Here is a 25,913-nt window from a genome sequence, read left to right as displayed (position 1 = left end):
GGTCAGAACAAGAAAGTGGTACTGTGGTCATGTTGGGGTGATGGTAAAGGCTTTTCTGGGTTGCAAACTATGGTGAGGATCTTAATTCTGTTTTCCCTCAGGCCCGTCCCCAAGTAGCCCCAACTCTTCCATGCAGGCCCCACTGAGATCACAGCAACAGAAACCAACATTCTGGAGATCCCGCTTAACAAGTTTTCGTCATTGCTTTTTCTTACAATACCGGGACGAACTACAGACAAAACGCAGGTAGCAAGCAAATCGGGCCCCAAAGTGCCGCCAACAGACCTTCGGCGGTGGGGGGACCGTGGCTGGTCTGGTGGGTGACTCCTCATTCCCTCCGGCCGGGGGTCAGGAAGCCTTTCCCCCTTCACTTTCGGCGCGAGTGAGAGTATCGGGGCCGGGAGCGTGGGCCTGGCCCAGGGCGGCACCCGAGCCGCGGGCATGAGACCCGCAGCCGCTCCTCGCGGAGGCCATGATTTCCAGGCGGTGCCAGAAGTGTATGCCTTCTGCGGAGGGCGAAGGTCAGGGGCCGCGCTCCGAGACCCTTACCAGACCCTGGGGGACCCGGGACTCACGGCGCGCGGGGCTGCTGGAGCCGCGGGCTGGGCCCATCCCCGAGCTCCCGGGTAAAGGCGATCCAAGGCGTCCCGGCTCAAGGCTCGCGCCCTCCGCGGGCGGTGCCGGACCTCGCCCTTCCCCGCCGCTCACCCCCCCCCCGCCCCCCAGGTCCCCTCTGGAGCCCGCCGCCGCTCCCGAGGTGACACGGCCCAGACCCTCCATTCTCTGCCCCAGTGTATTTAACGAGCACAACCTAACAGCGGCTCCCTCTGGCGGACAACCCTTCCCCCTGACAGACGGGCCCAGGAGCCAATCAGAAGCCAGAATAGCCGTGCGTCCCGCTCCCCGTCGACGGCGGCCTCGGCGGGCGGGGCTCGGGCCGCTAGCAAGTTGAGTGGAGCCGCGGCTGACGTGAGTCAACAAAGGTCACGTGAGGCGAGCGGGTCCACGCGATTGGCGGTCCTGGCCGGGCAAGGAGGGGGGGTCACGACGGCGGCGTGGGGTTCGCTGTGTGACACAATTACAACAACTTTGTGCTGGTGCCGGGGAAGTTTGTGTCTCCAACAAATCCCTCCCGTGCCCCCAGCCCCGTGCGCTCCGGCCGCTCCCGCCGTCCTCGTCCGTGGCTGCCCCTCGCCCGCTCCCGCGATGTGACCCTACAGCCGAGCCGCCGCTGCTGCCGACCCGGGGGCTCCGCAGCCCCTGCCGCCGCCGCCTTCGCCGCCGCCGCGTTGGGATTTTTCGTCGCTGCCGCCCGCGGCGGAGGAGGAGGCGGCGATAAAGTTGGTGTGCCGGTCCCGCGCGGAGATTGGGGGCGTCGTTGCGGGCCCCGGCCCGGGGGGGTGTCGGCGTTGGAGTTGTGAATTCGCAGCGTTTCCATGAAATCCTGCGGAGTGTCGCTCGCTACCGCCGCCGCTGCCGCCGCCGCTTTCGGTGATGAGGAAAAGAAAATGGCGGCGGGAAAAGCGAGCGGCGAGAGCGAGGAGGCGTCCCCCAGCCTGACAGCCGAGGAGAGGGAGGCGCTCGGCGGACTGGACAGGTACGGGCCGCGGTCAGCCGCCCGGTCGGCCCCGGACGGGCTGGCGCCGCTCTCCGGGGCGGCCGGAGCGCGGCTCGCCTCTGGCGGCGGCGGGGCGGGCACCTCGGCTGGGCGCTCTCCGTGCAGTAGCCGCCGGCGGGGCCTCGGGCTCGGGCCGGGGCGGGTCGGTGGCTTTCCCGGAGCTCTAACGGGCCGCGTGTGTCTCTCCCACAGCCGCCTGTTCGGGTTCGTGAGGTTTCATGAAGATGGCGCCAGGACGAAGGCCCTACTGGGCAAGGTAAGGCAGCCGCGGGCCGGAGCGCGGACACGCTCTCGGTGGCCGGCGCCCCGCTCGCCCCGCTCACCCCGGGGCCCGCGGCCGGGCCGGCGCTCATTGTGCCGCGAGCGAGGGCCGAGGGGCTTCCGGGAAACTATTTCCTGCCTCTGCTCTCCGGATACCTCGCCGGCTCCCTTGCGAAATCGCCCTCCGCTTGTAGCTGGAGGAGCGGAGATCGCAGCGCTTTGGGGCCGAGCTTAAGTGGGTCGGCAGGACTGCCGCTTCCCCAGCTTTTGCGGGGCTCAGACCGACGGTGTCCGAGGTGTCCGTTAGGGTCCAGGGATCGTAAATGCGTGCACATTTCCCCAAATTTCCCACTTACTTGCCTCCCTGGTTTTTTACTCCTTTCCTGCAGGTGGGCTGTTCGGGATATCTGCTGGCACCCAGGCGTTCTGGGCTTTCTTGCAGCCCTGCTTCCAGAAGGGGGAAGTTGCACGTAGTTTAGGGCGGTGAGGAGTTTGCATGGGGCCGTTGACATGCATCTCGATTGCTCTGTGCTTTACCTGAAGTTAGGTGACTTGTTTACTTTTTGGCTCTTTCTGCTCTAGAAATCCTGCAGTTATCCGGGAATGTGTTTTCTTCCTGGAACCTGGTTTCCTGTGTGTCTGACAGAGGAGGTCGGAGAGGGGGGGGGGGAGCTCGGGGTGTAGTTTCTGTTTATTTGTGTGCAAAGTTGTTGGCACTGTCATTTAGTTAAGTAATGGCTGCTCCTATCGGCCCAAGATGGCGGGACAGGGTGGGAGGAGAAAGTGAAGGCGGGGGGGGGGGGTTAGGGGAGGGAGGAGAGGTAAACATGGAAATAAATAGTAGCGATGAATAGGCCTCTCTTTCGGAGTGGGTAGCTCGGTGATATTCAATACAAATGACCCAAGATGATTTGCATATAGAATTCTTGTACCTTTCTCAAGCTTGGAAGCCACGTTCATAAGCCTGGTAAATGCTCATCAACCTGTAGCACATTTCGTTAACCTTCCGTAAGCTATTGAACAAAGGCTGTGGAGTCTCCATCTGCCTGCATCAGTTTGTGTCTCCTGAGCAAAACCTCATTGAAACGATATTTGTGTTCTTTCTTCTTAATTGGGACCGTGAAACTTGGGAGCGTGTGAGATAGGTGTTGCCATTACACATTTCTTTTCCCAGCTGAAATCGGTGGCTTTGCATTTGACACTTAGCTTTATTGTTGCAATTGACAAGAAAGTTTGAAATGACTAAAGGCTAGCGTTTTATTCTTGAGGGTTTTTTAAGCAAATTTTATTTAGTTGTCCTGAATTTTTGTCTGTAGTTTGGTTTTAGGAGAGTCCCTGATTCCTTTTATCTGTAATTATGCTTTTGTTTTTGTTTCAAAGTAACTACATATAAAGGGTTTCAGTCACAGTGATCAGAAAGCTAAATAGAAATAATCCTTTTCAGTAAGTCCGGTTCCTTTGACCCATACAGATAGCTTGAATTAAACGGACTGTGTAGGTATTAATTGGCTTCATTATCGCTGGAAAAATGAATACTGATTAGCTCTGAAATGATTTTAAGCATCAGTGATTTAAGCCTTGAAAAATTTTTTGCAATCTGAGCATTTAAAATATTTTATTTAAAAATACTTGGCTAACTGTCGAAGTTGTCATTCCAAAAGATTAAACAGAGTAATTTAAATTTAAGGAGCATTGTTTTATTTTGGAGTGAATAATGCCGGTCTAATAGAGGGTTGCAATAATTGTTTGCAAAGATAATTCATTTGGAAAAGTTTGGCCTAATCGGTTGCTTTTGGTTACAGTAATGAAGAAATAAATGGATCTGATGTTTTATGTGGCTGATGTGTAAAATGCTAGTTGAAGATTTCGTATCTCAGAATGCTCACATTTAGATGGATGGTGCGTAACATTGGATTTCAGATTGTAATTTTGAACCTTGAAGTTATTATGCACTATTGAATTTAAGTTTTAAAGAACTGAACGTTTTCTAATATTTTTTGTGAATGTGTGTGTTACTTTCTTGGTGTTCGAATACAGTGACATCTTAAAAATGAGAAACTTGCAAAGCTTCATTATCTTTTGGGGAAGAATGAAGGCTTCATAAAATACTGGGTAACTTGATGAACTACTGAGTATTTTGTTGAGCTAAAGAAAAAAATATTCATTAGTTCAGACTCAGTGCTTGTGAGGTCCTACCTATTTTGGTCAAGATTCATTAGCCTTAGTATTAAAATAAAACATTCTGGAGTCTGTGCTTGCAGCTTCCTGCAGTTCTTGGTTGCATCTTTGTGCGCTTGAATACACCAGTGAAATGTGTAATGTAAAGCTTGACATTATATAACCTTTGCACCATGTGTTTGAGTTGGATTCTGAATAGACTGAATGAGCTCGAGTCCTATAGGAAGTGTTGAATTATTTAGTTTCGTCCATCTTTTGAACAGTCCCGAGAAACAGTTTTTTTGTTTTGTTTTGTTTTGTTTTTGTGGCATGTTGAACTATGTTGGTTTCAGAATTTTTATTCTCTGGAAGTATTAAAAACAAGAGATGGCTTTTCTTTGTCAGGGTAGGTTCAGGCTACTTAGCCGAGGTCAAATAATGGGATTGAATAACTCCCACAATTCTCTTTTTAGCTAGGATTTTTGTTATTACCTCCCTCCCCAGACAAATTTAGTCAGCACCTTGTAGAACTGTTTTTTCTTTCTGACAGAAACTTAGCTATTACTACTTGTTTTAAAAAAATTCTTATTCCTATGTATATTATTGGATCATCTTTCAATTTTTTTAATTCAAATTTGTAGGTTTAAGAAAAAGATAATGCTTGACTTAAAAGCTTTGGAAAGTTTAAAACCTTTAATAAGCAAGTGTCTCTTACTTGCCCCTGAATTTGTGTGTTCCTTTTCTAGGTGTGAGGATACTTTATCCAAACTGCTGATTTTTCTTAGTCTCTGAATATTTTGCAAGATTCGTTTATATTAGAGTCATTGATTGTAAGAATTTTTGTTTTTACATTTGCCATTTTATATATACTGCTTAGGGTTTTGGGTTAAAAAATAAGTTAGTAATACAGCATATTTTTGTACTAATATTTTAAAAATATTTTTAAAAGATTATAAACAGTGAGTGGTTGCTTAATCGGAGTTCTTGAAATACAGCATGATTCTGACCACTTTGCTCTTGAAACTAATGCTGACCATTAATCTTTTGGTAATATAATAATTCAAGATTCAAATTCTTTTTTACATTACAGTGGAGTTACTCAAAAGTGTTTAAGAATGGAAACATTTAACAAATTAACTATGATCATTTTTTAAGTATTATTTGAAAACTGGGTTAATCTTGTTTCCAGTTGGATAAGGGTTTGAGTTAAAGTATAATATCGAGTAATACATAGCATAAATATAGTAAGAGTATAAACATGGTAATATTATAGAGCATATTTATGGTAATAATATGCTAAGTGCCTGGGGAATATTTTTAAGTGCCATTATGGTTTTATTTTACTATAATTAAAAAAAATTTAAATTTATTTTTCACTTACATTTGACAACATAATATTGTATTAGTTTCAGGTGTACAACATAGTGATTAGACATTTAAAAATCTTATGAAGTGAGCACTTTTGATAAGTCTATTACTCATCTGGCACCATATATAGTTATTAAATACTATTAACTCTATTCTTTATGCTGTAATTTACATCTCCGTGACTATTTTTATAACTGGCAATTTTTATTTCTTAATCCTTCACCGTTTTCACCCATCAGGGCTGGGGAATCTTATGTGTGTCAGGGAACTATTGCTCAAATACATAGTTGTTCAGCCCTGGCTGGTTTGGCTCAGTGGATAGAGCGTCGGCCTGTGGACTGAAGGGTCCCGGGTTTGATTCCAGTCATGGGCATGTACTTTGGTTGCGGGCACATCTCCAGTAGGGGGTGTGCAGGAGGCAGCTGATCGATGTCTCTGACTCTCTATCCCTCTCCCTTCCTCTCTTTAAAAAATCAATAAAAAATATATTTTATAAAAAAAATAAAATACATAGTTGTTCATTTTGAAGTTATTTTTATATTTGCATGTAGATGATATGGGAAAATTATTAGGTCCGTTCTAAAGGTGGCTTTTAACAATTATAATATTTGGATTATTGATGTTTAAAATTATTCTATATTCTGTGTGTTTTTTTGATTACTGGGATTTAAAGGGATATATTTATTTCCAGTGCTAAAGAAAGTTGGGGTTTGGGTTACAAAAGTAACCACAGAATGTCATGCTTTGTGTTTGAAAGTTAGGTCTTTAATTTGATGAGTTTTAAAAAGTATTTTCTAGTTTGGAAAGTTGTCTTCTAAGCAGTTATAATCATTGTTGTTTACCTGGACAGAGTCTCATGCAGTTAGTACACATTTGCTAAAATTTTGATACATCCCTGGTAATAAGAGATTACAGAAAACGTTTGCATATCTGGGCACACAAATTAGAGCTGCAGGAACAAATATATGTGTGTGTGTGTGTATAGATACATATATATATATATTTATATATGCAAGCCTAAGCGACCGGCCAACCGGCCCGTAGGTATGATGTGCAATGACCACCAGGGGGCAGACGCTCAACACAGGAGCTGCCGAGCAACAGCAACTTTGCAGAGTGCCCTCTCGTACTTCAGGACCCCCTGGGGGATGTCAGAGAGCCAGGGGATGTTGGAGAGCTGGTTTCCTCCCAATCACTGCAGGCCTGGCCGAGGGACCCTACTCACTCCACAGACATCCTTTGAGCCCGGGCAGGGGAGGGACCAGAGGAGGTTGGCTCCCGGGTGTGTCCAGCCCCTCTTGCCCAGTCCCACCCCTCCCACCACCTTTTAATTAATTTACTTTCAATGTGCATGAATCTGTGCACCGGGCCTCTAGTATAAACACACACACAGATGCTTTTTTAAGTTCTGGCTTTCTTTTTCTCTGGATAGTTCTTTCTGTAGAATTAATTACAAATTGAAATGATTAGGGAACATTTGATTGTCAACCTCTAGATATTTTAAGTTGTTCAGAAAAACTGCCTGAGAGATGAGTTTTTGTGACTTAGGTGGTTAAGTGGAGTGACTCTAAACCAGGGGTGGGCAAACTTTTTGACTTGAGGGCCACAATGGATTCTTAAACTGGACCGGAGGGCCGGAACAAAAGCATGGATGAGTGTTTGTGTGAACTAATATAAATTCAAAGTAAAGGAGCAGAGGGGAGAGCAAGAGAACCCTTCGCTCTTTCGGCTCCGCGGGCCGGATAGAACAGCCGAACGGGCCGGATCCGGTCCGCGGGCCGTAGTTTGCCCACGGCTGCTCTAAACCAATATGCAAGTTGAGTGCTTGGCTAGCTAAAGAGTAAAAAATCTTTTTTTGACTTGATTACGTAACGTTTTTATTTATATAGTACCAGTATTATTTTGCCGGTTTGAAAAGGTTTTTGGTAAGTTTACTTTGACCCTCATTGTAATGCTTGAGCTCTTTGAAATTGATGTTAATGACTGATAACACTGCATTATTTATAATTTTTTTGAAATGTGGTATCCAGAGAGCTAATTTATGTTACAAAAACACCCACCAGATTGTCTAAGAATTGAAATGGTGGTTAGGTTATTTAAGGCCCACATGTATTTATTTGTAGACTAGTTAATTAATGGAGTTTATTTAATGAATGCATAATTGACAGTCTTCTGTACTCAGACCGAAGCTGCACATATAATTGTATCAGTTTTCCATATTGGCTTGTAATTTGTTGACAGTATAAATTAGAGCAACAAATATTTGAATGTACACTAAGTGCAGGTCTTGTATGCAGGGAATATGAAGGCAACACAGATATTCCTCATCTGCATTGAAAACACAGTTCCTTAGGAAGGGTGTGATAAGTATAAGGATGACTAACATAGGAACATCAGTGACAGAAGTATCAGTGGTATCAGTGATGAAGTATCCTGAAAGTTGACAAAAAGGTCAACTTAACAAATTACCAGTTAGAAGGACTTTTTTTTTTTTTTTTTCCACTCATAAAAACATGATTAGCAAGCATGTACAAAAGCACTGGTGGAACACAGGGCTGAATGGGACTCCTCGACTACATGTACACTCTTGAGAGTTTTAGGATCCCTCGGTTTGTTGATTCTTAGACCCTATTACTGCAAAGGTGGAGGTGCCTTTACAGTATTTCTGCCAAGCCTCAATAACTTGAACATCATTTATTTCCATGATGAAAACTTTTAACACCCCGTATGCTACCTGCTATATTCCAGGGCTGCCTGAGCTAAAGGTAAAAGAAGCATTGCATTTGCAGAGTGCCATTCTGGCTCATATCCTAGAGTCTCTCATTTTTAGGTTTAAGTATTCCTGGACTGTATATTCCTGATTTGGGAATTTCAAATGTTAACTAGAATTACATGATTAGAATTTTAGAATTGACTTTAAAAGTGAACTGATAGCGGCTAGGCCAAAATGAACTAAAGCACTTGAGACCCACTGTATTCTGATGTATTTTTCTCCCCTTAAAACATTTAATAAGAATTTATATCATGTAACATGTTCTGTGTCAGACATTTAAAACTAAATTATTTCATTAAATTTTTACAATACACTTGTGAGTTAAATGGGGGGTGTTCACATTTGTGAGATATTGCAGAATGGTTTCTGGGCTAGCTTAATTTACAAACAGCCTGTTCCATTTATCCAGGTATATTGTTTTAACAAATGATGCACTTTGAACACCACACCCAGCAGAGACAAAAGACTCCAACTGCTAGTTCCTCATGCCTGGGGACTCTTATGATTTGGACCATCTTGCCCTGGAAGGGTAATGCTAGAGGTGGATCCATTTTCTGTTAATTAGTTTATTCTTTTTGTTTACTCTATGGGCAGTTTTAAGTTGAGTTTTAAAGTTCTACCCTAAATTGGCTCTTATAGATAGGGTGAGGATTGTTTCCTGATTGTGTTTTTTGGAGGAGATGTTTCTTGATTTCGATATTAGTAGGAATTTTTTTTTTTTTTTTTAGGAAAACATGGTTTAAAGCTAGATTTTAGCTTTTAGATATTCACAGGATGATGTGCTATGTGTTCTGTCCCTCTCTGATCTCATTTTATAGTAATATTTATTTTTGTTATGGGTTCTTACCTAGGGATTCTTGAATGAGTGTTCATGAGTCAATTTAAATTCTCGGGCAGTTTTGGAAGGATACTCAAGAAGTAAATAATGGACATCTTGGAGTACAAAACCCTTTCCAGTGAGGAGGAGGGGAGGAGATTTCAAACTTTATACTTGACTAGTGGCCCGGTGCATGAAATTCGTGCACATTAAAAGGGGATTAATTAGAGAAAATAATTTAATATTGCTATTTGTCCTTTCTCTATAATAGAAGTGTCAGAGATGAAAGAAAATTAGTAAAATGTATATGAAAACCTTCCTTCTCTCAGAGTCTGGGGCTCACCACGGGACCCAGAGTCAAGTCCCCGCCCACCCACATGCGCCTCAAAATCGCGTGAGACTCAGACCCAGCCGGTGCCCCCCTCATTGGGCTAGATCCAGACCCAGTCAGTCCCACCCTTGTCAAGCCCCGCCAGGTAGGGGGTGTGGCCTGAGGACCCCCGTCAAGCCCTGCTGGGTGGGGGGCATGACCTGAGGTCCCCCATCAAGCCCCACCACGCGGGGTGGGGGGGTGCGCAGCCTCAGGTCCCCTGGCGCAGCTCCAGGAGGGGGGCACAGCCTCAGTTCCCCCTTGAAGCCCCACTGGCAGGGGGGAGCAGCCTCAGGTCCCCCGTCAAGCCCTGCTGGGCGGGGGAGCGTGGCCTGATTTCCCCAGACCCAGCACTGGGGGTGCACCTTGAGGTCCCCCGTCAAGCCCCACTAGGTAGGAGGCATGGCCTGAGGTCCCCTGTCAAGCTCAGCCAGGCAGGGGCGCACAGCCTCAGGTCCTCTGGCCCAGTGCTGGGGCAGGGGGTGTGGTCTGAGGTCCCCCGGCCTGGTGCCTGGGTGGGGGGACGCAGCCTGAAGTCCCCTGTCAAGCCCCACCTGGTGGGGGGTGCGGCCTGAGTTCTCCCAACCCAGCACTGGGGGTGCACCTTGAGGTCCCCCGTCAAGCCCCGCTGGGTGGGGGGCACGGCCTGAGGTCCCCTGTCAAGCCCAGCCAGGCAGGGGGCGCGGTCTGAGGTCCCCCGGCCTGGCGCTGGGGCAGGGGGAGCAGCCTGAGGTCCCCTAGCCCAGCACCAGGACGGGAAGCACACCTTGAGGTCCCCTATCAAGCCCTGCTGGGTGGGGGGCACGGCCTGAGGTCCCCTGTCAAGCCCCATGGGGGCAGGGGAAGGTAGCCTCAGGTCCCTGCTGATTGCTCTTTAAGGCTTCTTATGGGAACTTGGCCTCAGCTGTGGGTGCAGCCATCTTTGTGATGGAGTGATGGTTAATTAGCATATTTTCTCTTTATTAGATAGAATAGATTTCTGTGCTGCTTGTTTTTTTTTTAACTATAGACATGTATTGCTTAAAAAAGTCATACAGTAAGTATGCTGATAGTTGAGTACATCATAATTATATTTTGTTTGACTATAGACGGATTTTATACTAATGTGTATATAGTTACAGATAACTGAAAGGACTTGTCAAGTTGGGATATTTCTGAACTTGATAGTCCTTCAGTGGAAATAGGAATGAATGAAGTAGAGATGTATCTTTATTATGTCCTATTTCTTTGCATTTTAGTTATCACTGTACTCCTTCATTTTGATCTTTAGTAGCATCTATTTCATTGATGACTTTACTTTTGGGCCTGATTTGGCCCAGGCTGACATTTGGGACCTAATTAAGAATTATAACCTGGAAGAGTGGGAGTAATCCCTTATTTAGATAGTTTTAGGTTTCTCAGCTAATTTGTGGGCTGTTTGCCACTTTCTTCTACAAGCTTTTTATTACTATTACCTGTTTTATTCTATCTTTTCTCTGCTTCTCTACCTTACTAAAACTGTTGGTGTCATTCTGTTGTGACTGTATTCTTGTAGTTTTGTCTGTGGTTGTATTTTGTCTGCATTAGAATAAACAAACGATACTAAGTTCATTCTCAGGAAGAAGGTTGGGTTTTGTTATAGTTAAGAGTATTATGGCCCTGGCCAGTGTTGTTCAGTGGATAGAGAACCAGCCTGAGCACCAAAGGGTCACGGGTTCAATTCCCTGTCAAGAGCACATACATAGGTTGTAAGTTGGATCCCTGGCCCTATCAGAGTGCACATAGGAGGCAACCAATCGATCTCTCTCTCTAATGTCGATGTCACCCGCCGCCCGCCCCCCCCCCCCCCCCCCGTCCCTTCCACTGTCTAAAAATCAATGGGAAAAATATCCTCAGGTGAGGATTAACAGCAATGACCAAAAAAAAAAAGTATTATGTAAGGACATCTAACTTATTTTAATTTAGAACAAGGAAGATAGGCAGCCAATTGATGTTGATGTTTCTCTCATCGATGTTTCTATCTCTCTCTCCCTTCTCTAAAATCAATAAAAACATTTAAAACAAAATAAAACATGTTTTAGGTTTTTTTTTTTTTTAATTTCAAGTATCAGAATGAGAACTAGAAAAGCTCTTGCTTTGCTTGATTGATTTGTGAAACGTTTGTTGAACTGCTGTGAGTGAGGGACTGTCAAGTTCTGGGGCAACAAGTAAGACCTGGCCTTTGCCACTGTATTCTGGAGTGAGATGGACAGACTGAATGATCATATGATACAATAAATACACTAATTAAGGCATATGCAATGTGCTGTGAGCTCTTAAAGATGGAGCAATTAAAACATTTAAAAACTTTTGATTATGGGTGATTTAAACTATCCACACAATTCCCAATATTTGGAAAGTAATGTTGACTGGAGGAAGTGGGTGAGGGGAACTGCACAAAGATGTAACATTGTGTCTTGCTTATCAAACATGAGAAGTGTAGCAAGAGGATAAAGGACAGAGAGTTGCAGGTATGAAGTTAAAAGGTGTTTGAGGAATTGTGATTATTTTAGTGTGGGTAGAGTGTAGGGTGTCTCTGGGATTGAGAGGAGGTAACTGAGCAGCTTGTGAAGAAGGCCCCATCACTGTGGGCCATAGAATGTTTTGGGGAGTCATTGAATTCAACTCTAATCAGGGCAAGTGACATGACCAGAAGTAGGTTTTATGGGAATATTAGTGGATATAGTGAGAAGGATAAAGTGGAGGGGAAAGGAACCTAGTTAGGAAGTATTGATGGATAGGTAGCAGCACATGGATTTGAGAGTAGAATTCTGCTTTTGCCATTTACTAGATTTGTGATACTTGGGCAGATGATTTCATCATTCAGAGGCTCAGTTTTCTCATCTGTAAAATGAAAGTGGTAATAGATTTCTGGCAGGCTATTGCATTTTATGTTAAGAAAAAGTATATAAGAGTTCCTGGCATTGGGCCTTGCATAGATGGTGTTTACTACACAATACATGTTGTTATCATCTTGGAAAAGACAATTAGGTTGAAATGAAGGCTGTAGTTTAGGAATGAGGGGGGAGATAGAAGCACATTTGAAATCTTTTGGAAAGGTCTTTTTTGGCTTTCATAACATCTCACTACTTTGGTTTTCTCTGTCTGATCACATCTTAGTCTTTGCAAGGAGATTTTGTTCTAGGTCTTCTTTACTTACTCTGCTCCCAGCTTGCATGTATGCTTGATTACCACTTGATTACTTGGGGTATTTTGAAGGCACCTTAAGCTGAATATATGTAAACTGAATTTATCATTGCCTCTGACATTCCTTATCTTAGTAAATGGCAGTTACCACTATCCTTGCCAGAAACCTTGGGAGTCATTCTTGTCTCCTCTTTTTCTTATCAAGTCCTAATAGTCAAGATATCTTGTAATTTCTGCATCTTAAATCTCAAATTTGTTTTTCTCTCTATCCTCACTGCCAACATCCTAATGGCAGCTATGATCCCATCTTTGACTTTTTAAATACCTTCATGAAGTTGTTTTGAGTAGGTATGGTGTACTTATGCATAGCACAAAATTGTAAAGTTACATAAAGGATGTTCTAGTGAAAAGAAAATCTCCCTCCCACACCAACTCCCAGTAATTTAGTTCCTATTCTCAGGTAGTCTCTAATAGAAGCTTTATTGGCTAACTTCCTATTTCAACACATATATAAGTATATGCCGTTGTATTTTTTTTTTTTTACCTAAACAAATGAGATTATACTGTATACAAGTTGTTAAAATGCTTTGCTGGTGTTACTGCTTGCTACATGAAAATATTAGTACTTTTTATATTGAATTGTCTCGGGTTTGAGAGTTGTTCTGTTATTTAGGTAGTGAGATGTTGGTGAGGGAATTGGTTTTGGTGATTTTTAAGTTATTTTGATGTTCTAGTACTCTTTATACATGGTATTGAAGGTAGAAATTCTTCAACATGCAAAAGTCTTAATTGAAAGTATGTTCACATGTGCTTTCCTAAGATAGTTGTTTAATTTTATATACTGTGAAGTATCAGTTGGAAAAATTGGCAAATTTTTTGGTTTTACTGATGTGACTAATTATCAGGCTATGTGAATACTAATTTAATTCACTCCCTGAATGTTTATAGAAGTAGCCATAGTTTATACTACATAATATCCTATATTTTCAGGAGTCATTCACCTTCTTGATTTAGTCTTGGTTTTTATTATAGGAAAGTAAAATAGGTAAACTTGCATTCTTGATTCCTTGAAAACGGTACAGGGTGCAGTGTATTATTAACTTATTTCATAGCAGAACATCTTTATTTTCATTATAGATTGGCTGGTAGGGGAGCTAGAACAATAGTACTTTACTTTTTGGGGGGTCATTAACTGTTTGAGGGTCAATATAGCTGTGTACTTTTTAACCCAACTGTGGGCTCCATAATTTTCCGTTATGTAGTTTAGTTTACTTTCTCTTGGGTAGAGGTGTTAGTGATAGGAGTGTGTTAGGGAGAAAGAAAAGCTTTAGAGCCTCTGGATTGGTGAGGCTCAGATGGCATGGATTTTACCGCACAGTTTTCTGTGACCACTTCACATATTTTCTTAAGTTCTTCTATTGGTTGTAAGGGTGTTAGGGGAAGAGAATGTGGACTGATCCCTAGGGAACTTATTGCTCTAACTTGAAAAAAGAGCTGTAAGCACATGTGCCATTAACATAGTTAATAGGCTTCAGTGCTATCTCAGCCTGGGTGCTCAAAAGGCTGGTTTGTTTGGGAGGCTGTGTGATATATTGGGAAGAACAGATGAGAAAACTAAAGGACCTGAATTTTAGGGTCTGCTGCCTGCTTTCGTCAACTTGCCCAATTCTTGTCCCCAGTTTCACCATTTGTTAAGATGAAGGTCTGGGAATTAAGAGTTTCCAAAGTGACCAGCACCAGAATTTACGAGGCTGTTCATTTGGATTTTTAGTATTGAATCAATTATTTAAGATTTTGATTCAGAAGGGAGGGCACAGTGGAACTTTGTTTAGATTATAATTTTCTTTGATTTTAAGCCTTCAAGATCAGAAACCAAATGAATGTAGTACATAATAGAACTGAGAGTTATCTTTTTGTAATTCTAGTATGATTAATCATTCAGTTAGTCTTAGATTGATTTGAAAGTTGGCCAATTTATTAATGGTTAGTGTTTTGACTTCTTCAAACTGGTTCTGTCTTATAGTTGGGATTGTTATTTCTTAGGTCAGATCTGACATTTCTAATTCTAGAAGATGGGTATAATCACCTGTTTGCTAGGAACTCATATGACAGGGTAATGAATACTCAGATGTGAGCTGATAAGTGTCACACTGAATAAATATGTACTATTAGGCACTGGGCATTTGGGTGTTAACAAAGATGAGTAAGGACCCTTAGATCCTTTAAGAGTTAGGAAGAATCACTTGGCATTAGTTGAGGCACTTTCTGATCTATTGAATGTAAACTTTTTAATGTTGGATTTTGCTCTCTGTATTTTGAGGCTTTATCATTTGAATGTGTACACATTTAGTATTGTCATATCTTCTGGTGGGTTGATAATTATGTAATATCTCTGTCTTACTAAAATTACTAGTAGTTTTACTTGCTCTGAAGTCCACTTTATCTGATAGTAATGGAGCCACTCTTGCTTTTAAAAATAATTAATATTTAAATGATATGTATTTTTTCCATACTTTGGCTTTCAGTCTACGTATGTCATTGTATTCAAAGTGATGTTATTTGTGTGTGGACAGCATATTGTTAGGTCATTAAAAAAATCTATTCTTCCAATCTCTTATAATTGGTTATTTAGACTACAGTGGAGCATCGGTTCTTGAACTTAATTTGTTCTGGAAGGCTGTGTGAGAAGTTATTTGTTCGAAAATTGAATCATTTTTTACATTAGAAATAATGTAAATTGAATTAACCAGTTTCATACCCCAAAACGATTCCATTTTAACCTTTCTTATATGCAGCATATATCTAATGTACTGTTTAATCTATAAATAAACACATATTTTCTTATATTTACCAAACCACCCCCTACTAGCCTTAAACGAATCACTTTCAGCATTCGGTCCAGGGATGTCTTTCAGTTCAGTATGCAGCATCTTTGCTTGCTCACATATCACTGCCTCCGTAATGCTAACTGCTTTTTATTTATCTAAATCAACAACAGTTTTTCTACCTCTTCAATTGTCTGTGATCATTGTCTCTTTCACACCCTTAGCAACCATAGCACTCTTGATGGCCTCTTTATGTTTTAAAATTGCGCTAATCTTTGATTTCCCAGCAACAAAGCATTCTCTCCTTTGTTTGTTGCCCGAGAGACGCTTTTTGTCATGCAGAGGTATCAGCTTGAAAGGGTTGTTAGTTTTAGGAACCAAAGTTTAACCGAGACACTTTTTGTGTGAACAACTTGGTTGAGAACCGAATTGTTCGAGATGGGAGATGTTTCGAGAAACGAAGTTTGACAGTATTTACATTTAGAGTAATTATTGATATGTTAGGGTTTAAGTCTGCTATTTTATTGTTTTTTGTTTGTTTCCTCTGTTTCTCATTCTTCTGTTTCTTGTTTTTTTACCTCCCTATGGGTTATCTGGATATATTTTTGGGATTCGAGATGATTTGTAGTGTTTTTAAGTATGTTTCTTTCTATAGATTTCTTAGTATTTGTTCTAGGTATTGTAATATTCATATATAATTTATCACCATCATCTTCTGTGTTACCACTTCTAGTGGAGTATAGAAATTTCTGTTTTACCACTTCTAGTGGAGTATAGAAATTTCATTTCCATTTAAATTCTAGTTACCACTTCTAGTGGAGTATAGAAATTTCTGTTTTACCACTTCTAGTGGAGTATAGAAATTTCATTTCCATTTAAATTCTTTTTCCCTCTCTACTTTTAATAAGTATTTTCTCTGCATAATATTGAACACCACATCAGATAGTGTGATCAATTTTGCTTCAACCTGCAAATATGATTTATGAAACTCATGCTTACTATAACAGTGTGTTATATTTACCCTTAATTTTATCTATCCCAGTGTTCTTTTATCCTTTCTGAAAACTCAGCCTTCTGCTTTCATTTCCTTTCTGTTTAAAGAACTTTTTAAGCCATTCTTTCAGGTCGCTTTGCTAGCAACAAGTTTTCTTAGTTTTTCTGAGATTGTCATTATTTCCCATCATTTCTGAAGGGTATTTTTGCCATATATAGAATTCACAGTTTATAGTTCTTTTCAATATGTGAAAAATGTTGCTATTACTTTCTGTTCTCTGTTGTTTCAAATCAGAAATTTGCTGTCATTTGAATTGGTATTCCTTTATAAGTAATGCACCATTTTCCTCCTGCTGCTTTCAAGAATTTCTCTTTATCTTTAGTTTTCAGAAGTTATTACAATGTATCTTCGTGTGGATGTCTTTAGTGTTATTTTGTTTGGAGGTCACTCAGCTTTCTATCCCTGGGTTAATGTGTTTTGTCAAATTTCAGGATTTTTCAAGCACTATTTCTTTGAATACTTTTTAAAATCGCTCTCTTCTTTCGGGACTCTGTTAAGAATCTTAGCTCTTTTGTGTTTTTCTGCCTATTTTCTCATATAGGTTGACGAAAGTCTATTGATTTGTTCACGGAATCTATTGTCTATCATTTCCATTCTGCTGTTGAGCCCATCCAGGGAATTTTTATTTTGGTTATTGTATTTTTCGTCTTGTAATTTCCATTTGGTTCTTTTAAAAGAACTTTGCTGATATTTTCCACTTGTTTCAAGGACAGTTGTATTGCTTGTTGAAGCATTTTATGTTGACTGCTTTAAAGTCTTTGTCAGTTATTTCATCAAAAACTTGGTTCATCTCAATGTTGCGTATATTGATTGCTTTTTCTTATTCACCTTGTACTTTTCTGGCGTTTGGATAGTGAGTAAATTTTGGTTGTACCTTGGATGTGGATATCATTATGAAAACTGGGTCCCATTCATTCCTTTTTATAGTAAGCAGTCTCCTTGATGAGATGTAGTGCAAGGGCTGGGTGGGTATGTATGTTCAGCTTCTCACTGGCAACCACCCTGGCAAAAGTAGGGCACTGAGTCATACTGTCTTGACTAATGGAATTCAAGCACAGACACCGCCCCCCCCACCCCGTTTTTCACATCTTCCTGAAAAAGTTGGGTACCAGTTTATACCACTTTGTTGCCTCTGGAGGTGGGGAGTAAGATAAGCTTCCCTAGCAGGAGAGAGAGGTGAAGGGCTAATTCACACACTCTGCTTCTGCAGGATGGAGCAGAAGCGCACTACTTGGTACCACTTCCCCTGAGATGATGTCAGATACCAGGTGGTGGAAGCTCAGCACACCACCAGCACCAGAGAAGGGATGAAACAGATTGTGGGCTATTCCATCTAACTTGGCTTCATTCAGTCTCACTGCTGGGTGGGTGTAGAGATTCAGCTCGCCACAGCCCTGGTGACATTAGGGATGGGGGAAGGTGGAATGCTGACTGGCTCCAACTCACACCACCTTGTTCAGTCTTGTTGATGCTGGGATGCGGGTTCAGCTCCTCACTGGCTCCTGCTGACACCGGGCCTCTGTGTGTGTGTGTGTGTGTTGAAGTGTAGTAGTGACTAATCCTGCTTCACACAACTTTGTTAAGTCTTTTTGCTGCTGGGTGATGATGGAGTCCTAGTTTGCCCTTGAGCCTACCGACACTACTTTAAATGAGTGAATCTGAATACCACTTGCATCCACTGGGTGTGTGGTATGAAAGAGCAGTTCCTCTTTCAGCCTCGCCACTAACCCAGCCAGGGGTATTGGAGCTTTTGCAGGGCCTGGAAGATCAGCTTCATATTCAGCCTCATCCATACTATCCTGGCAGGGGAACTAGAGCACCCCCATGTGGGGGATAGATCAGCTGCCCATTTTGTCCTGCCAACACCACTCTGGTAGGGGACTTGGATTCACACTGTCTGCTCCTCGCTCTGGCTGAGGGGAAGAGGGTATGAAGATTAGCTGCATACTTTGCCTACTGAAACTGGAGAGTTCACATGTGTCTGGTGCATGCAGATTTTCCATTGATGTTTGCCTGGAGTGTGGTGGGTATTGCTGAAAAGGTTTCTGTTGGTAAGCTACCCTTTCCCCAGTTTTTTGGCTAGGAGGAAAAGCTTTTCTTGGAGATTTTTTTCTCTTTGATTGCTGACGGTACTGGATTGGGGGCTTCTGAAGCAGCACCCTATTAGGGAAATGTGGGAGGCATTAAAAAAACCCAGGGAACTCACTGCTTTTTCATTCCTCAAGTCCTGATGTCTTTAGGAAGTATGGTGCTCTTTTTTTCTACCTTTCAGATACTTTCTATGCTTGTTTGTTGTAGTATGTCCAGGATGTTTTTTTTTAATTTTTAGAGGCAGGACCTGGGAGGAATGAAGCTACTTCATTTAGAAGGAACTGGAAGTTTTCCATTGACTTTTATAGTAATTAAGTTTGAATTGTGAAGTTTTATCTAAAGACTAGAGGTCCGGTGCACAAAATTTGTGCACCGGTAGAGTCCCTAGGCCTGGCCAGCAATCCGGGCCGACTGGGGCCTTCCGGCTGTCAGCCGGGGCCTGCCTTCCCCGGCTGCCAGCTGCTGGCCAGAGCCTTCCTTCATTCTGCGTCACCCCCTGGTGGTCAGCGCACATCATAGTGAGTGATCGAACTCCCGGTCTCCTGGTCGAACTCCCGAGGGGACACTTTGCGTATTAGGCTTTTATCCTATTAATAAAGCCTATGTGGTCATTACACCCTCACGTTGTGGCGGCGTGATCACCAGGAGCAATCCATCCAGGAGCACCAGATGGGTGGGTGGGGCCTACCTCTTTGGGGCAATCAATTGTGGGGCTCCTGCACTGTGAGAGGGCACAGGCCAGGCTGGGTGACCCCCCCCCCCCCCCCCCCCCCGCCGCCGAGTGCACAAATTTTGTGCATCGGGCCTCTAGTATATATAGAAGATATTATATCATGTGAATGAAGAAAATCTTAAAAAATAATATTAACTAATTTATTTTTGTTAATCCTTACTGGAGGCAACTTTTCCATTGATTTTTTTAGAGAAGTGGAAAGGAGGGGTAGAGACACAGAGAGGGAAACATCGATGTGAGAGAGAGACATTGATTGGTTGCCTCCTGCATGTGCCTTGACCCAGGGCCGAGGATTGAGCCTGCAATAGAGGTATGGGCCCTTGACTGGATTGGAACCCAACACATTTTCCACTGAGCAAACTGTCTAGGGCAGTGGTCGGCAAACCGCGGCTCGCGAGCCACATGCGGCTCTTTGGCCCCTTGAGTGTGGCTCTTCCACAAAATACCACGGCCTGGGCGAGTCTATTTTGAAGAAGTGGCATTAGAAGAAGTTTAAGTTTAAAAAATTTGGCTCTCAAAAGAAATTTCAATCGTTGTACTGTTGATATTTGGCTCTGTTGACTAATGAGTTTGCCGACCACTGGTCTAGGACTTAAAAAGTCAAATTTATAGGAAAATTTTAACTTTGACAATATAACATAGGATACTCATTACAAATCTATTTTTTTGTATCAGAGCTTGACCCATAGCTGTATTATTTTGGGGACAAGGTTTAAATAACGACAGTGCTTACTTTTGAACATCAAGTGCTTTCTGTCATATTTTTAAAAGACAGTGCATATTTACATATACGGAGGGAAACAAAGATAAACTGGCTTATGGCAGAATGTCACTGTTTCCGTTTGCCATCAAACATGTAGTTACTCTTCAGTTGCCCATGGCAAATATACCAGTGCAACAGAACATTCTACTCCTTTCCATGTTAAAGTCAGCAGAAACAAAACAAAATCCCTTCCCCAAATTCTTAAAACACTTAAAATAGACAAAGTGATTCAGAAGTTTTTAGGAGGAAGAGGAGAAGTGGTGCATACAGGTGTTTCTCGAATTTCAAATGAGAAGGCCAGTGAAAACTTTCTAGGTAGGAGGCATCAGCCTACCTTAGGCAGAGGAGAACTGTAACTTCAGCAAAGTACATGATACATAGGTCTATGATTTTAAAGTGAGGGCTTTTATAATTCATTTCAGCTCTAAAATTGTTTTATTTTTGTCCTTTCAAACTTGTTGGACTATAATTTGGATAGAAACCAAAACTTGAATTTTTTTAAAGAAAAGATTGTTAGACTATTTACTGTGAGTTCTTGAGGTTTAACTATTCTATTTAAGAACTGAATTCATTTGTTTTCTGTGTAATATGCTAATTGTAATGTGGAATGATAAATATTGTACATTGTTTGATTCATTATTTTGGATTGTGGTGTTTAACTTCCATATATTTGAATTTCCCAAATTTTTTGTTATTAATTTCTAATTTTGTTACATTTTTGTCAGCATAGCTGTTACAATTTTAATCCTTTTAAACTTATGGAGACTTGCTTTTTGTGGTTTATCTTAGAGAATGTTTAGTATGTTTTTGAGTCGAATGTATATTCTGCTGTTGTGGCAGGGTAGAGTTCCATAGATGGCTTTTCAGTCTTGTTGCTTTATAGGGTTCAAGTTTTCTGTTTCCTATTGATCTATTAATTATTGAAAGTGGGTATTGTGGTCTCCATCTATTATTGTTGAATTGTCTATTCTTCGCTTCAGCTTTTGCTTCAGGTGTTTTGAGTTGTTTTCTGTGTTTGTTTTTAATTGTTATATTTTATTACTGAATTGGCCCTTTTGTCATAGGATGTTCTTCTTTGTCCCTAGTAACAATATTTGTCTCAAAGTACATTTTGTCTGATATTAGTATAGCCACTCCAGTTCTATTCTGATTACAGTTTGTATGGTGCATATTTTTACATCCTTTTACTTTTATCCTATTTTTATCTTTGAATATAAAGCATATAGTTGTATTATACTTTTTTTACCCATTCTGCCAATCTATGCCTTTTAATTGTGTTTAATTCATTTACAGTTTATATGATTACTGATGAGGTAGGATTTACATTTGCCCTTTTGCTATTTATCTTCTATATATCTTCTGTTGTTTTTATTCTCTATTTCGCCATTTCTACCGTGTGTGTGTGTGTGTGTGTGTGTGTGTGTGTGTGTGTGAGAGAGAGAGAGAGAGAGAGAGAGAGAGAGATTGATTTTCCATTGTACCATTTTCTTTAATTTATCATGTTATTTTTTGGTGGTTGCCCTGGAACTTAAAACCAGTTCTGATTAATATTCACCTAATTTCAGTACTACGTAAAGACTTTGCTCCTATGTAATTCCATTCCCTCCCCTTCCTTTGTGTTGTTACTATCATGTTACATCTTTGTACATTGTGTTTTCATCAACTTAGATGCATAATTACTGCTTTATTGAGTGTCTTTGAAATCACATAGGAGAAAATAAATTTAACAAACAAAAAATGCATTCATGCTCTCTTTTATATTTACTTGGGTAAGTTACCTTTACTGGATTTATGCATGATTGATTTGAGTTATAGGCTAGTTTCTTTCATTGCCATATGAATGACTGCCTTATGTATTTTTCTTTCCCATGTCTTTTCCCCCTCCCCCCAATATATTCCTTTTGATTTCAGAGAGGATGGGCGAGGGAGAGATAGAAACATCAATGATGAGAGAGAACCACGGATTGGCTGCCTCCCTCACACCCCAAACTGGGGCCGAGCCTGCAACCTGGGCACATGCCCTGACTGTAATCAAACCCGAACCATCACCTCCTGGCTCAGCTACTGATCCATGAGCCTTTTATTGCAGTGACAAGATCAGTTTTCATTTATCTGGCAACATCTTAATTTCTCCTTCATATTTAAGTATAGTTTTGCTGGATATAGCATTCTTGTTTGACCATCTCTTTCTTTCAACACTTTAAGATGCCATCACATTGCCTTCTGGCCTTCATGATGTCTGATGAAGAAACCAGGTACTAATCTTATTGAGGACCCTTACATATAATGAGTCACTTGTTATTTTCAAAATTCTGTCTTTATTAATTTTTAAGATTTTTAATCCTCACCTGAGGACATGCTTATTTTATTTTAATTTTTAAATATGCCCTGGTTGTAGGCTCAATCCCCAATGGGGGGTGAGCAGGAGGCAGCCAATCAATATTTTCCTCTCACGTCAATGTTTCCCTCTCCCTTCCTCTCTCTCTAAAAAAATCAATAAAAAAATCTTTAAAAAGGAAAAATAATAAAGGAAATAAAATCATAGCAATTTGAGGTGTAGGGTGAATTCTTAATGGCCTTGTTTTATTAAAATAGCACAGTAAAACAACCATTTTTTTCCGTAATGATTGTTTGGTTAAATTGGTTAAACTTAACCAAAGAAATATTCAATTGTGTTTTCTATACTTTCGTTTAAGAAGATGGGGAAATCTTGAAAAGATTGTGTTATCCATGATGGCTATAGTGGAAGCTTTCCTTGTCTTTAAATATGTCCAAGTGGAATAAAGGTTACTTTTACTTTTTTGGAGTACTTTCAGAAGAGCCCCCCCCACCCCCAATTATGATAATGGGGAGAAGTGTGTTTTACTTTGTGATTCACTATGCAACACACACAATTTTTATAACTGGAAATTTTCTTTTCCATAAAACAATACTTTGGAAAAACACTGCTTCACAATGCTCAGGTTCTCTTTTCATTTGGAATTATTTAGAATTGCTATCAGTGCAGTCTAAATTAATGACCTGCTGAACAATACTGAGCTACTGAACAGAGAAGGCTGAGGAAGACATTTGTGGAAAGGGCTCTTTGCAAAACTATTTACAGGTTGAGGCAAAAGTAGGCTTACAGTTATGAATACGTGAAGCACAGTTTATTCTTGTATTATTATTTATTTATTGTATTATTTTCCATAGAACAAGTGTAAACCTACTTTTGCCCCACCCTGTATACTAGATCCAAAAGCTCTCAGAGACCTGAGAGAAAAGCAGCTTCTTACTATTCTTCTTTTAAAATAGGTACTAAAGCCCTAGCTGGTTTGGCTCAGTGAATAGAGCCTGCAGACTGAAGGGTCCCGGGTTCGATTCCAGTCAAGGGCATGTACCTCGGTTGCAGGCTCCGCCCTGGCCCTGACCCTGGCCCTGGCCCTGGCCCTGGCCCTGGTCAAGGCACATGCAGGAGGCAACCAATTGATGTGTCTCTCTCACATTGATGTTTCTCTCTGTCTCTCCCTCTCCCTCCACTATCTCTAAAAATCAGTGGAAAAATATCCTTGGGTGACAATTAACCAAAAAAACCAAACCAAAACAAAAAAATAGGTACTAAAATTTTAAGAGCAGTCCCCCCCCCCAATATCTTTTGTCTACCTGTAATTGTCAATCTGTCTCCCCACACCTGCATAGCTATAATAATAATAGCCTAGGTGGCGTCATGCCCTCACGTCATCACAAGATGGCCGTCACAAGGTGGCTGTCACAAGATGGCAACGTGCACAGTGGAGGCAGGACCTGGTGGCCGCTCTGTGTGGTGAGGCCTGGGGGTCCCGTGGCTCTGCATGGTGTGGAGGAGGCTGGTCCCGGCAGAGGAGGTGGGTCTCAGCAGGGGAGGGCAGTTGTGGGTGATCAGGCTGGCAGGGGAGGGCAGTTGGGGGCCAGTAGGGGAGGGAATTTGGGGGTGATCAGACCGGCAGTGGAGCAGTTAGGCATCAGTCAGGCCGGCAGGGGAGCAGTTAGGGGGTGATCAGGCTGGCAAGCAGAAGTGATTAGGGGCAATCAGGCAGGCAGGCAGGTGAGCGGTTAGGAGCCAGCAGTCCTGGATTGTGAGAGGGATGTCCAACTGCTGGTTTAGGCTTGATCCCGCAGTTGGACATTCCCCGAGGGGTCCCAGATTGGAGAGGGTGCAGGCCGGGCTGAGGGACACCCCCTCCCCCTGTGCATGAATTTTGTGCACTGGGCCTCTAGTTGATTATAATATTGTAACATTTCTACTTCCTGGAGGTGAATTAATAGTGATTATGGTTAAGAATAAGTATGCCATGTATTTTACCCAAACCATGCAACTTTATCTGCCCGTCTTTTTTTTCTGAGTAAGCCTTTTAATACCTCTAAGCCTTGGTTTCTTCATCTGTAACATAGGGATGATAGTTCTTACCTCCTAGGTTTGTGTGAATTTAATGAGCTCATGAATGTAAAGTGCACAGTATTTAGAAGTTAATAATTAACAAAATTAACAATCCTGATAATCTGGTGAACAATAATAGGATATGTCGGAATGATGTCTGGTGTATTTTATTTTATTATTTATTTATTTTTGTCTGGTGTATTTTAATGCAGAAGTTCTTTATGTCCCAGATAAGGTGTTTTTTTGGTGGGGGGAGGGCAGATAAAGAAATTCCAAGAAGAGCACTGTCAAAAGTAAATTGTGAGAGAGGTGTTATTTGGGAGAATAGAAGGAGTATGTAGTATTGTAATGTTTGTGGGTTCTAAATACGTTCTAAAATGTTTCTTTTTCTTATCTTCCTCCTGTACCAGCCCTCAGTTTTTGACACTCACTAAGCTGTGAGACCCTAAATAAATACTTAACTACTAATGAAAGTACAAAAGTCTGTGATTTACTTTTAGAAAAGGATCAGACATAATTCAGGGTTTTCTTTATTAATAATATCACTGCCAGGCCTGTGTGGCTCAGTGGTTGAGCGTGGACTTATGAACCAGGAGGTAACGGTTTAATTCCCAGTCAGGGCACGTGCCTGGGTTGTGGGCTCCGTCCCCAGTGTGGGGCATGCAGGAGGCAGCTGATCCATGATTTTCTCTCATTGATGTTTTTATCTTTCTCTCCCTCTCCCTTCCTCTCTGAAATCAATGAAAATATGTATTTTTTAAAAAAGAGCTGGTTCTTTAAAAAAAGTAAAAAGGGAAAATGCAATTTGACTCCCTGATTGGCCAGGTATTTTGAGTTTCCATAATACTATGTATTTCTTTTTATTCCCCCAGAGAATTATAATTTTATCTTATTATTTATTTTCTTTTTTTTTTTGACAGCACAATAGAATTGTCTCTTTAAGTGCCCTTACTCCCCAATACACACATACCTGAGAGCCTGGCTCTTTTATTCCTTTTTGTATTTCCACAGTCTGTCATAATGTCTGGTAAGTCGTATCTATGTAATGAATGTTTTAATGTAGTTTAAATCCTGTTCATTAAAACATAAGGGAGCGGGGGAGAGGGGCTGGGTGAAAAAGTTGAAGCGATTAAGCAAAAAGACAAAACCAAAAAACAGACACAGACACAGTATGGTAATTACCAGAGGGAAAGGGGCGCGGGGATGGGGGTGTAGGGGGTAGTAGGAGAGGGTGAAGGGAGGGATAAGTGGTGATGGAAGGAGACTTAACTTGGGGTGGTGAACACACACTACAGAATGCAGAAGTATTACAGAATTGTTGTATTCCTGAAACCTATATAATTTTATTAAATAATGTCACTGCAATAAATTCAATTAAAAATGATGACAATATTGTTACATTTTAGTGTATTTCTGAAGTGAACTGTATATATATCAGTTAAACTTTTCTGTTCAGAAGGAAAAGAAAGCATATTGGTAATGTGGGTAGGTTTTATTTATTCTACACTAGCTTATGTGAGAA

General features: G+C 41.6%; 1 protein-coding gene across 8 annotated transcripts in view; it reads left to right on the top strand.

Moving 5' to 3' along the window:
* The first annotated feature begins 1,044 nt into the window (after positions 1 to 1,044).
* Positions 1,045 to 25,913, top strand: part of KDM6A (lysine demethylase 6A) — a 159,950-nt gene continuing 135,081 nt past the window's right edge. For all 8 annotated transcript variants that reach the window (XM_080651992.1, XM_080651991.1, XM_080651989.1 and 5 more), the window contains exons 1-2: positions 1,045 to 1,597; positions 1,811 to 1,874. In XM_080651992.1, coding sequence (XP_080508118.1) covers positions 1,437 to 1,597; positions 1,811 to 1,874 — 225 coding nt within the window. In that variant the 5' untranslated portion in view covers positions 1,045 to 1,436. The remainder of the gene's footprint in view (positions 1,598 to 1,810; positions 1,875 to 25,913) is intronic.

This window comes from Plecotus auritus (genome assembly GCF_963455305.1).
Source record: "Plecotus auritus genome assembly, chromosome: X".
In the NCBI taxonomy this organism is placed as follows: Eukaryota; Metazoa; Chordata; class Mammalia; order Chiroptera; family Vespertilionidae; genus Plecotus; species Plecotus auritus.
The sequence above is the reverse complement of the archived record's forward strand: the minus strand, read 5'-3'. Positions and strand labels throughout refer to the sequence as shown.